This window comes from Ursus arctos, chromosome X (genome assembly GCF_023065955.2).
Source record: "Ursus arctos isolate Adak ecotype North America chromosome X, UrsArc2.0, whole genome shotgun sequence".
Taxonomy (NCBI): Eukaryota; Metazoa; Chordata; class Mammalia; order Carnivora; family Ursidae; genus Ursus; species Ursus arctos.
The window spans coordinates 68,791,281-68,803,935 of record NC_079873.1 but is presented as its reverse complement, the minus strand read 5'-3'; the positions used below and the strand labels follow the sequence as shown (position 1 = coordinate 68,803,935).

Genomic DNA, 12,655 nt, shown 5'->3' with positions numbered 1-12,655 from the left:
AAGATAATGAAATAACATGCTGAGTTTAGTAGTCAGGATAGTTTGGATTAGTTTCCAAAAAAAAAAAAGGAATGCCAGTTTTGTTCAGCACAATGCTGGACTTTATAAAAATTTACCTAATACTGATTTTCAAAGACTTTACTGACCTCTTGGTTACTCAGACTAAGGGTTTGGATTGATTTTTGAAATTCCCTTTTTCTTTGTAGTAAAGCTAATTGCTTTCTTTCCCTCCACTATTACAGATGTAACACTTACATTTTTAAAATTTATTGAGTTATAGACACTTAAAGGTATATCAGTATAGGACATAGCCAAATCTGTTGCATTTAACCATATGGTTAAATTTGGAACATGCTAGATAATACTGTTGAACTTGTTTTTGTCTCTCTGATAATTGTTATGAGAGATGTGAAAGATTAAATCAATTCCTCATGTGCATGCTGACAATAACCATCATCCTCATTTCTTGAAAAAGACATATCTCATATAAATCTAGACTGCTAGAATTATAGAGGGACCTAAAATTTGACTCTTGTGGTAGAAATGCGTAACCAGTCTTTTTCTTTTTTGTTTGGTGAGGAAGTCCAGCGAACTCATGTCTTCTTAATAACCACTGTCCTTAGGCTACAGTTTCTTACTCAAAACCCTTGGGCCTGTTGTGTTCTGTTATTTAGATTTAAAAAAATTCTTAGCAAGGTCTGAGGAGGCACTCTTTAATTAAACCTATTAATATTTCTGCAGTCAAATGTATGAATATTCACAGTAAGTGGGGCAGAGATAGAAGAGCCTGATACCAGTTTGGGTCATTTTGTTGCCAAACTAATACAGAAAAACTTTGGATTCAGTGTTTTTTAGGTTTTGACTTTTCAGATAATCAGTTGTAAACCTGTAGTAAAGTGTGTTATGTACTATTAATAGGTAAAGTGCTTTTTACAAATATTAAAAAATATATGGAATCATATATCTTTATTTAGCATTTATCAATTTTTCCACAACTTTGCCTTTTATTTCATCCTATAAAATATTTTCTTTGTACAGCTGCTGTATTCTCGAGGATTGCTAATTGATCTTTTAATCAAATCTAATGTAAGTCGATATGCAGAGTTCAAAAATATTACCAGGATTCTTGCATTTCGAGAAGGAAGAGTGGAACAGGTACTTTGCTACTCAAGTATTGTAACTGGGTATGAGCTTAAGTTATTATGATTTGTTTTGGAAGGATAAGCAAATAGGGTTGTTGTTTTCCTGGCAAAGCAGCGAATTCCAATCCTGCATGGTAAAAGTAAATAGTAAGAGATTACTCAATTAAAATTTCTAGTGTTAATTTTTCATAAGTTATTCTGCAGCCTGATGTTGGTGTTGAAGAAAGGTTACTATCAGGCAGTATTGCTAGATTTGAGCTGTTATTTGTACCCAGTTAGGGGTGACATGCCATTGGCCTTTTAATGGCATAAGGAGCAACTTGGCAGAATTAAGTAAGAGAGCTCACAAGTTAATTAGCTCTGAAGCCAACAGATACCATTAGAACTGATGGAAAGTAACACAAATGGCTAGAATGGAAATAATGATCTTGTTATAGTTATAGGGAAAAATGTAATTTGGAATGCTGTATCACTAGGAAGCAGTTTTCTTAACTTAAAATCATGTTTTTCAGGTTCCTTGTTCTAGAGCAGATGTCTTTAATAGCAAACAACTTACTATGGTAGAAAAGCGAATGCTAATGAAGTTTCTTACATTTTGTATGGAGTATGAAAAACATCCGGATGAGTATAAAGGTATTGTTTTCCATTAAATTGTGTTCTCTAATTATTTGAACTGTCTTATTTTAATATGCTTGCTCTGATACAGTAAGCCGCTCATTTCCATGTTAAAGTACATTCTTACTCTGCACTATCCAGTAGGTTAGCCATGAACAACATGTAGCTATTTAAATTAAAATTAATTAAAATTAAATAAAATTTAAAATTCAGTTTCTCAGTTGGACTAGCCATATTTGAAGTGCTCAGTAGACACATGTGGCTGTTAGCTACTATGGTTACAGTACAGCTATAGAATGTTTTCATCATTGCGGAAGTGCCATGCTGGGTGTTAGTTTTTATTCTTGTTAATTAAAAACTGCTGTCAACTAGTTCTTCATAGGTGATATTCTCTTTTCATTGTTCCATTAATTTTTTTCAGCAGTTAAAAAAATCTTTATATTTTCATTTTCCCAGGATTACTTTTGCTTGGCATATTGAATTACTCATTTTGACTGATTAAGAAAAAAAGGCTAGGGGCGCCTGGGTGGCACAGCGGTTAAGCATCTGCCTTCGGCTCAGGGCGTGATCCCGGCGTTATGGGATCGAGCCCCGCGTCAGGCTCCTCCACTATGAGCCTGCTTCTTCCTCTCCCACTCCCCCTGCTTGTGTTCCCTCTCTCGCTGGCTGTCTCTATCTCTGTCAAATAAATAAATAAAATCTTTAAGAAAAAAAAAAAGAAAAAAAGGCTAGATGGTATGGGGAGTGTGAACCACTGTATTAGAGGACATGGTTTCTAGTCTTGGCTTTGACCCAAATCATACAGTTACTTCAGAGTTTGTTGAAAATTGAGTATCTCAGTTTAGTATCAGAGCTTTATACTTTTTAAGTGCATTGGGCTGGAAACATTAACTAAAATAGGAATATTCTATTGATGTTTCATTTATTAAGTTACAATGAGAAATATAGCAATTTTTTTTTACTTGATGTAATATTGAAAGTCAAGCTCTTGCTCTTAAAAGCTTCATGTCCATTTAGAACTGCCAAATCGTTCTTCACCGTGGTGTAAAATTCTGTTCTCTCAGTGGTTTTTTTTATAATTTATATATGTTTTTTCTTTAGTCATGGAATTGTATTTCCTGCCACTAACAGTCCAGTTACATTTTTTTCTGTTCTTTAAATGAGTAGTTTTTAGGGGGTCCCTTGTTTTGAGGTGTGATATAAGGCAGTAAGACTGATTCCATTAGCCACACAGAAATTAACTTCATTACTTTTTAGTCATAGTTTATTGTTCTTAGTTTTAGTAAGAAGTGTACATTAAAAAAAATTAAGTATCACTCTATCATTGTTTTCACCAGAAATTGCCATTTGTCATATTTAATATTTCAAAGTGTAATTATTGACATTATTTTGCAGTTGTAATGATAATAAAGTAAATTATTGCCAATTATGGAAACCTGTTGTGATGGTTAATGAATTATTTAATGTTTTTCTAGTTTTTAAGTCTGTAAAATACTAAATAAAGTTTCATCATTTAAAGCTTAGAAATTGTGCCATTAATTCAATTAAGATAGTGAGATTGTTTTTAGTTTCTTTTTTTCCCCCCTAAAATCTGTGGTCTCTGTCCAAAATGTAATATTTACCATCTGGATCCTTTGCCAAGTGTCTTGAACAGGCTTGATCTCTTCTGTGCAGTGTTTTTAAATTGAAGTTTGGTTCTGATTTTAACATAAATTTTTATCTTTACATAGCCTATGAGGAGATTACATTTTCTGAGTATTTAAAAACTCAAAAATTAACCCCCAACCTCCAGTACTTCGTTCTGCATTCAATTGCAATGACATCAGAGACAGCCAGCAATACCGTAGATGGTCTCAAAGCTACCAAAAACTTTCTTCACTGTCTTGGGCGGTATGGCAACACTCCGTTTTTGTTTCCTTTATATGGCCAAGGAGAACTTCCTCAGTGTTTCTGCAGGTAAGACTGGCATTGGTTCTCTTGTTTCTTCTTAAGGTAATACTTAAATAACAGGTGAAAATTAAAAAGACAAAAATGAGATTTATTCAAGATTTAGTATATGCAAGCATACTTTGTTGTTCTACTCTTTTATAAATCTATGTATTTGCCTACCTACCTTCTAAATGATATATTCAGTTTGGCCTGTGTTTGAATTTCATAAAATAGAACCCTACTGTAAATTCCTTATTTCCCTCAATATTATGTTTCAAAGCATCATCCTTGTTTTGCATAATTATAGTTCTTTTCATTGCCATGTAGTATTCCAATATGAATATACCACAATTTATTTTTCCACTTTTCTTTTGGAGGCACAAGATGTTTCCAGGTTTTTGTTTTGTTTTTGGTTTTTGGTTTTTTGTTTTGTTTTTTGCTGTTACTAACGTCCTTGTGTATGTATCAGAATATACATGTTCAAGAGTTTCTCTAGGATACATATCTAGGAGTGGAATTTCCAAGTCATGGGGTATATGAATGTTCATACAAGATAGTACCCAAGTTTTTCTCCAGAGCATTATACCAGTTTACAGCCCGTAGTAGTATATAAGAATTTCCGTAGGTCTTCATCTTTGCCAACATTTGTTATTAGATTTTTACATTTTTGTCAATCTAACTCGCATAAAATATCCTTGCATTATACTTTTATTTTGCATTTCCGAGATTACTTATGAGGTGGAGCATCTTCTCATGTAGTTATTGGATATTCGTGTTTTCCCTTTGGGGACATGCATGTTCCTGTGTTTTCCCCATTTGTCTATTGGGTTATTGTATTTTTCTTACTGATTTGTAGGAGTTTTTATTGTGAATACTAATCTTTTCTTAGTTGTATGTGTTGCATATGTCTCGCTTTAGGGTATTCATGATGCATGGAGGTCATTAAGATTAATGTAGTCAGACATAACAGTCTTTTCTCTTTATACTTAGCACTTTTAGGGTGGTGGAGCATATTAGTTAAAAACCTGGACTATGGAGACAGACTACCAAATTTAAATCCTGGCTTCTCCATTCATTGGCCACGTAACCTTGAGCAAGTTTCACAGTCTCTCTATTATGTTTTCAAAGAATCAACTTTTGGCTTTTTGATTCTATTATAGCTTTGTGTTCCTAGTTCTTTTCCTTTATTTTGCTTTCTTTGGGTTTTGTTCAGCTCATCCCTCCCCTTTTCTGTCCTTGCCAATTCTTAGGATGAAACCCACTGTTAAATTTATATCTTTTTAAAATTTTCTAATATAAGCATTTAATATAATAAAGTGCCAACTCCTGTTTTGATTCTTCACAGTTATTATATATTATTTTCATTTTCTTTTAGTCCTAAATATCTTAATTTCCCTTACGATTTTTTCATTGACCTATGAATTGTTATGAGAGGTTTTATTTTATTTTTTTTAAGGATTTATTTATTTAATAAATCAACAGAGAGCAAGCACAAATAGGGGGAGTGGGAGAGGGAGAAGCAGACTCCCTGCTGAGCAGGGAGCCTGATGTAGGGCTCAATCCCTGGAGTCTGGGATCATGACCTGAGCCGAAGGCAGTGACTTAACTGACAGCCACCCAGGTGGCCCATTATGAGAGGTTTTAAAATAGCTGATTTGGTTGATTCTTCTTACCATCTAATTTCATTGCAGAAAATTAAATTATGTCTGGAAAATATGTTTTTTTTAATTTAAATTCAGTCAGCCAACATAGTGTACATCATTAGTTTTTGATATAATGTTCAGTGATTCATTAGTTGCGTATAACATCCAGTGCTCATCACATGCCCTCCTTTAATGCGCATCACCCAGTTACTCCATCCCCCCACCCTCCTCCCTATCTGCAACTCTGTTTGTTTCCCAGAGTCAGGAGTCTCTCATGGTTTGTCTCCCTCTCTGATTTCTTCCCATTCAGTTTTCCCTCCCTTCCTTTATTGTTATCTGCCCTATTTCTTATATTATTATTATATTGTATTGAAGGACATCTCCACTTCTTCCAGTGTGGCTATTGTGGACATTGCTGCTATGGAAAATGTGTTTTTATGGTATTAATACTTTGAACTTTATTTTATGACTTAGTATGTCATCAGTTTTTGTAATTTTTCCATTTGTGTTCAAGAAGAATGTGCTTAGTTCTTGGGCACAGGGATCTCTAATTATTGGTCTTGGAGTCTAATAAGGCAGGCTTCGAGTTGTAATTTGCAATTTTTTTTTTTTTTGGTAATTTGCAGATGTTACTGAGGTTTTTTTTCTTTGATCTGCCAGTAATAAAGTATTTTGAAATCTCCCATTATGATGTTTGATTTGTCAGTTTCTCCCTGTAGTTCTCTCAATTTTTACCTTATATTTATTTTGAGGCTATTTATTAAGATCATTAAATTTATAACTGTTTAAACTTCCTGATGAATTTAATATTTTACATTATTTGCTGACTTTCTCCATCCCTAATAATGCATTTTTTTTCTTAAAGTCTGCTTTGTCTGATATTCAAATAGCTACTACAACTTATTAGTATTTGCCTGTTATATCTTTCTCCATCTCTTTTTTTCAGCTTTTCTTGAGTCTATATTTGGGGCTCTGAATAGCCAAATTACTGCATATTCTTAATCCCATCTGACAGTCTCTGTCTTTTACCAAGCAGGATGAATTTTGTTAATAGGAGTCTGTTCCTTCCTTCTGAAGTATCTAATTTTAAAAGTTCCTTAGTTTACATCTGTTGGCAGCAAATGCCTAGTTTGTGTGTATATGAACGTAACTGTTTTTTTGTCTTTTTGTCTTGAGTGAAGATTTGTGACGTAAACACTTCTAGGTTGGCAATGCTTTTTTCTTAGTACTTCAAAATTTTATTCCACTGTCATTTGGATTCCTTTTTTGCTGTTGAAAAATTGATATCAGCCTAATTGTAATTTCTTTATAAATCATATTTCTTTTCTCTTAGGTTGTTTTTAAGATTGTTTTTGATGTTCTGCATTTTCACTACAGTGTATTTAGGTGTTTCTTTGTCTTTATCTAGCTTGGTATAGGTTAAACTATGTGTAATTAACAATATTAAACCATTTTGACCTACAATTCCTGTGGTTCAAAGAACTTCAGTGTATTTCCTCTATCTGTAAATTGTCATTTATCATTTTGGAAAATTATCAGCCAATATCTTTGCAAATACTGGTTTTCCTCCATTGTATCTCTTCTCACCTTTTTGGAACTCTAAATAGAAATGTTTTAGAATTTCTCATTCTCTCATCCCTATTTCTTAATCTCTCTTTCATACTTCCTATCTCCTTGTCATTCTGGCTATATTCTGGGTATTTTATTGAGATCTCTTTTCCAGTTTATTAATTCTCTGTACTTGTCTCTGATCAATCCTCTCTTTTTTTTTTCACTTTAATATTGTAATCTTTCATTTGTAGAAGCTCTGCTCCTTTCCCCAAATCTTTCTTGTTATTTGATATTCTCATTTGCTTGTTCATTTTGTTCAATGTATCTTACATTCTGCCATTGTTTCTGTTGATTCATGTTATTGGTTTAGTTTCTTGTGCCATGCTTATCTTTGAGAGTTTATATTTGATTGATTTTAATCTTTGGAAATCTGGGGACCCAAATTAAGGATGCTTTCCTTCAAGGATTATTTATGTTTGCTTTAGCCAGAAGGCACTAAGATTTGGGACCATTTCAGCTCCTTTCAGGGGATCCTTTCTTTTTTTTTAATTTAAATTCAGTTAGCCAACATATAGTACATCATTAGTTTCAGATGTAGTGTTCACTAATTCATCAGTTGTGTGTAATAAGGGGATCGTTTCTTATTAAAGGAGCCCCAGGTACAGCTCCCACAGTGAGTAATACGAGCAACAAGATTTTGACTTTTAGTAAAACTTTATTGGAAATGCATCTCTTAGAACAAACCAGTAGTTACTAGACTGGAGCTGCGTGGGGTAATGGGTTAAAAAGCGATTAAGGATAGGCTTGTGATGGGTATTAAGGAGGGCACGTATTGCATGGTGCACTGGGTATTATACGCAACTAATGAATCACGGAACTTTACATCAAAAACTGGGGATGTACTGTATGGTGACTAACATAATAAAAAAATATTATTAAATAAAAAAAGTGATTAAGGAGTGCACTTGTGATAAGCACCTAGTATGGAAGTGTTGAATCGCTATATTGTATACCTGAGAAGTAAAATTACATTGTATGTTAACTAACTGGAATTTAAATAAAAACTTAAAAAATGCATCTCATAGTAACATGACTGTTTAAAAACATGGTTCATGTATCTTGGAAAGAGTTACTTATGGTTAGAATTAAGACTTGCTTTTTTTTATATAAAGACTTTATTTATGTATTTGACAGAGAGAGTACAAGCAGGGGGAGTGGCAGGGAGGGAGAAGCAGGCTCCCACTGAGCAGAGAGCCCGACCCTGAGATCATGACCTGAGCTGAAGGCAGATGCTTAGCTGACTGAGCCACCGAGGTGCCCCAAGACTTGCTTTTTTTTTTTTTTTTTTAATTGCAGTGGTTCTTTTTTTCTTGAAGCTTTGAATTTAGCTCAGGGTTTGTTTGTACTATGTGTGTGTATTTGGGGTTGAGGGTTTCTTGTGGACATTTATTTCTTTCAAACTCAGCAGTGCAATAGAAGTTATGCTTAATGTAAAGAGTCGTTTTTTTGGTAGAAACAAGAGGTCCCTTCACAGTATCCAGTCCAATATACTGCTGGAAGTAGATATTCTCCAGTCCACATTTCTTAACCATGCGGAGGTGAGGATGTTATAAATTTGAAAGTAATTAATTAATTTAATTCTTTTAGGTAAGGAATAGGGACAGAATGGACAGATCACTGCGGAATGAGCAGAAGCTTGCTGGTTTCCTTACCATTTTTTGAAAATGGAATTTTTAACCTCGTTCCTATTTTTCCACTAAATTCCTGTATTTCCTTTCCTAATTCAGATCATATTTACATCTTGTAAATACTACTTGGTGTTTGTTTATTTGTTGTTTTTAAGGGAAAAGACACTGAAAAGTTTTGTTTGTCCTATAATGATAGATTTCAAAATGAGACCTTGTATGTGTTGAATCCTAGATAAAGAAGACCTTTTCCCCGAAAATGATTGTTCTCTCTCTCTTTTTTTAAGATTTATTTATTTTAGAGAGAGTGGGAGAGTACTTACGTGCGCGCTGGCTCATGTGCCTATGAGCAGGGGAAGGGGCTAAGGGAGAGGGGGAGAGAAGCAGAGAAGCGGACTCCGCATTGAGCCCAGAGCCGGGGCTTGATCACACAGCCCTGAGGTTATGACCTGAGCCAAAATCAAGAGTCGGAAGCTTAACCCACTGAGCCCCCAGGCGGTCCTGTACCCACTTTAAGGCTGAGATTTTATCAGCCTTCTATATATTTTTATCCTCTGCAGAGCATATCTCAGAATTTTGTATATGATGCAGATTTAATGTTTATTATAAAAATTATATCTCAGTCTCTGCAATTTGAACTGATACTTTCAGGGAATTTTATAATTAAATGTATATACATATTGATAGTTAATTAAAAACAAAATTAAAAAAACCTTTTTTCCATTGTTTTTGAAGTAGTATATTAAACTTTTGGGTGGTTCTTTGGTAATTAAAGTAAATCTGAGGTCTGTAAGGTGTATAAAATATATACACACTTACACACATACATATATGTATGTGAATTATAATAAAAATGCATTAGCCTAGAGATATTAACTTTATATTTGATTCCCTGCATCGTAGTTTATAATTTCATATAAATGTTGTTTTGTTTATATCCTAAAGTAATAACACTACTACCATCTATACATCTAGCCTACACTTTTTGTCACCAGGTTATCAGAATTAGGTGTCCCCTGTCCTGTGATTTCTAACCACCATTCTGTGTTCTGTTTTATTGTAAGCCTAAGCATTTCTCATCCAGTTGCAGTGGGTACTCATCAAGGCTACTGTTATAAATGGCACGCATGCATATTTATGTGAGGATTCAAAGACATTTGTAAGTCATATCCTTGCATTCTAAATGAATTCTGCATAAACAGTATAACATTTTAACTACTAAAGATAACTTTGATGAATAAACACCCTTTGAGGTTTTTATCCATTTAAATAGGTAGATTTTTTTAAAAGTTTATTTATTTAAGAGAGAGAGAGAGCGTGCGCGCGCGCAAGTGAGTGAGCAGGAGAGGGGCAGCGGGAGAGAGAGACAAGCAGACTCCACTCAGCAGGCAGCCTGACGCTGGGCTCCATTCCAGGACCCTGAGATCATCACCTGAGCCAAAATCAAGAGTCAGACTTAACCGACTTAACCACCCAGGCGCCCTGGTAGATTTTTTTTTAAGTAAAAAATACGAAGCTTACTTATTGTACTACTTGCCACCCATTAATATGTCATAAATTGGACCATTTTGGAAGAAAAGTCATTGAAACCTATATATTTTTCTAGTCTAGAAAGCCGTGGAATTTTCCCTACCATATATTTGATGGTTAATATTTTTTCTGGTATGCTGAACAGAATATGTGTACAGTATATAGGTTTTTAGACTCTCAAAATACATCTTACAAACAGAAGTCATTTTTAAGCCCTGACTAATTTATTTCTGTTACCTGTGTGGTTGGTAACATAGTAGCCTTTAAAACTACTTTGTAGTTCAGAATAGATTTCGCATATGTGTCATAACCTGTGAAATGGAGCAGTACCAGTGAGTTCAAACTTGACACTTTTTTTATAAGTAGACTTAGACTGCCCAGGGGTTGTTACGTGATTTTTATAAAAAGAGTATATTTAACTGGTAATTTACTGGGTAATTCAGTCTTCCATTCTTCTGTGGTCTAGATTTTATTTCCTTTTTTCCTTTAATGTAGTAGGATTCTTAAAACATAAAGGATGTGGGGTGTTTTTTTTTAATTTTTAACATGTAATATAAATATTGTGCATGCACACACATGTAGAATCACCACCAGATACTTTTTTTTTTAAAGATTTTATTTTATTTATTTATTCGACAGAGATAGAGACAGCCAGCGAGAGAGGGAACACAAGCAGGGGGAGTGGGGGAGGAAGAAGCAGGCTCATAGCGGAGGAGCCTGATGTGGGGCTCGATCCCAGAACGCCAGGATCACGCCCTGAGCCGAAGGCAGACGCTTAACCGCTGTGCCACCCAGGCGCCCCACCACCAGATACTTCTTACTAGGTGTTTCGTACTCAAATGACATTTTTCTGAGTATTGATGTGGAAAATTGAACAAATGGGAGATCTGTCTCAGGAAATTTTGGACCATGAGTTTATCTCTAACTTATAGCTTTTAAAAAAAGAATGAGAGAACACCAAAAGTCCAAAATATGTAAGTAACTTACTCAAGGTTATAGAAACAGCATGGAAAGACAGGAAAGGGAATCTCCCACTTGATACATTCATTCAGTAATGGCTTAAATAATGATGCCTACAAGGGGCCACATAGGTGCTACTCTGGTTTTGTTATAATCATGGAATTTGTTTTTTAATATAAATTGTAAGGTATCTTCTATTGTTTTATCTTTTTCTTCTGCTTTATTGTTATATTTGGAGAGCTCCATAGAAAATATCTCTCAGACCAAAGTAACCTACCTATTTTATTCTCTAATAACCAACCCCCTTTTATTCAGGGAATTTTCAGAAATCTAAGAGAGATTAACCTGGATGAATCAATTGGAAAACCAAGCGAAATGTTAAAATTGGCCAAAGATTATACCAATGGAAAATTTTATGAGTTTATATATTCAGTTGCATGTGAAGTCAGAGCAAAATTGAGATGGCTTCTTAAAGTCTGTCCACAGTGTTCTTGCCCTTCCACCCACATAAGTATGGGTTAAATTATAGATCTAGATACTTTAACAGTACATTATTATTTCCCTTTAACAGCATTCTCTTTAGTCTCTTTCTTGTAAAATTCTCCCTACTATTCTGGTAGTAATATAACAAAAAAAATAGAATTGAAAGAATGCTTTCATATTGTTTTGACTGGTCTAATTTTATAAATGAGGAAAGATAAAAAGAGGCTGAAGCTAGAAACCAGACTTCCTGGTATGCATTCTTCATGACTTACCTCTTACACAATCTTATACAATTTTTTTTAAAGATTTTATTTATTTGAGAAAGAGAGAATGATCGGGGGAGGAGGAGAGGGAGAGGGACAAGCAGACTCCACACTGAGCATTGAGCCCAACACAGGACTCAATCCCACGACCCTGAGATCATGACCTGAGCTGAAATCAAGTCGGACGCTTAACCAACTAAGCCACCCAGGTGCCGCACAATTTTTAAACATTTTTTCTGAAAAAATTAAAAGGAGATAATGAAAATATTGTTATTTTGGAGGACTTTAAAAAAACATTTGTGGTATTTGTCAGCTTTTAACAATTTGTAATTTGCTATGTTTTCTTTTCTTACTGTCAATACATAGTTACTCTCCCCAAAAAAGCTGGTGAGAATAAGGGCCATTCTTAGAGTATTCTTAGAGACATCTTCCAATTCTCTGCCCAGTAGGAAATACCAGTTTAGATGAATGAAGGAATTCTTTAAAGGTAAAAGGAAAAACAGATCATGAGCAAATAAGTGTCTCCTTCACCCCTATAATTTGTGTGCATTTGATAAACGCTAATGCAGATGAGGCCAGGAGCAGTTAGATTTTACACGTGTTGGAGGCTAGCTATCATTCCTATGTTTCATGGTCCCAACCCCATTGGTTCCCTGCCCTCCCCTCCACCCCGCCTCAGTGTCCTAGGTAGAACTCCATGATACAGCTAAAAATGTAGGTGTGGAAATGACCTATATCAATTGGTAGATTTGACCAGTACAAATTGTTTGTATGTGTAAAGCTTGATTATTGAATTGAGCCTTAAATATTTGAAATTAAATGTTAAAAAATTGCCAAAGTGAATGCAACAGAAA

The 12,655-nt window shown here is 34.5% G+C and overlaps 1 protein-coding gene across 4 annotated transcripts in view; it reads left to right on the top strand.

Annotated features, from left to right (window-relative positions):
- Nucleotides 1-12,655, top strand: part of CHM (CHM Rab escort protein) — a 196,161-nt gene that overhangs the window by 85,480 nt on the left and 98,026 nt on the right. For all 4 annotated transcript variants that reach the window (XM_048213444.2, XM_048213445.2, XM_057312932.1 and 1 more), the window contains 3 exons: nt 1,039-1,155; nt 1,655-1,775; nt 3,488-3,713. In XM_048213444.2, the coding sequence (XP_048069401.1) occupies nt 1,039-1,155; nt 1,655-1,775; nt 3,488-3,713 (464 nt within the window). The remainder of the gene's footprint in view (nt 1-1,038; nt 1,156-1,654; nt 1,776-3,487; nt 3,714-12,655) is intronic.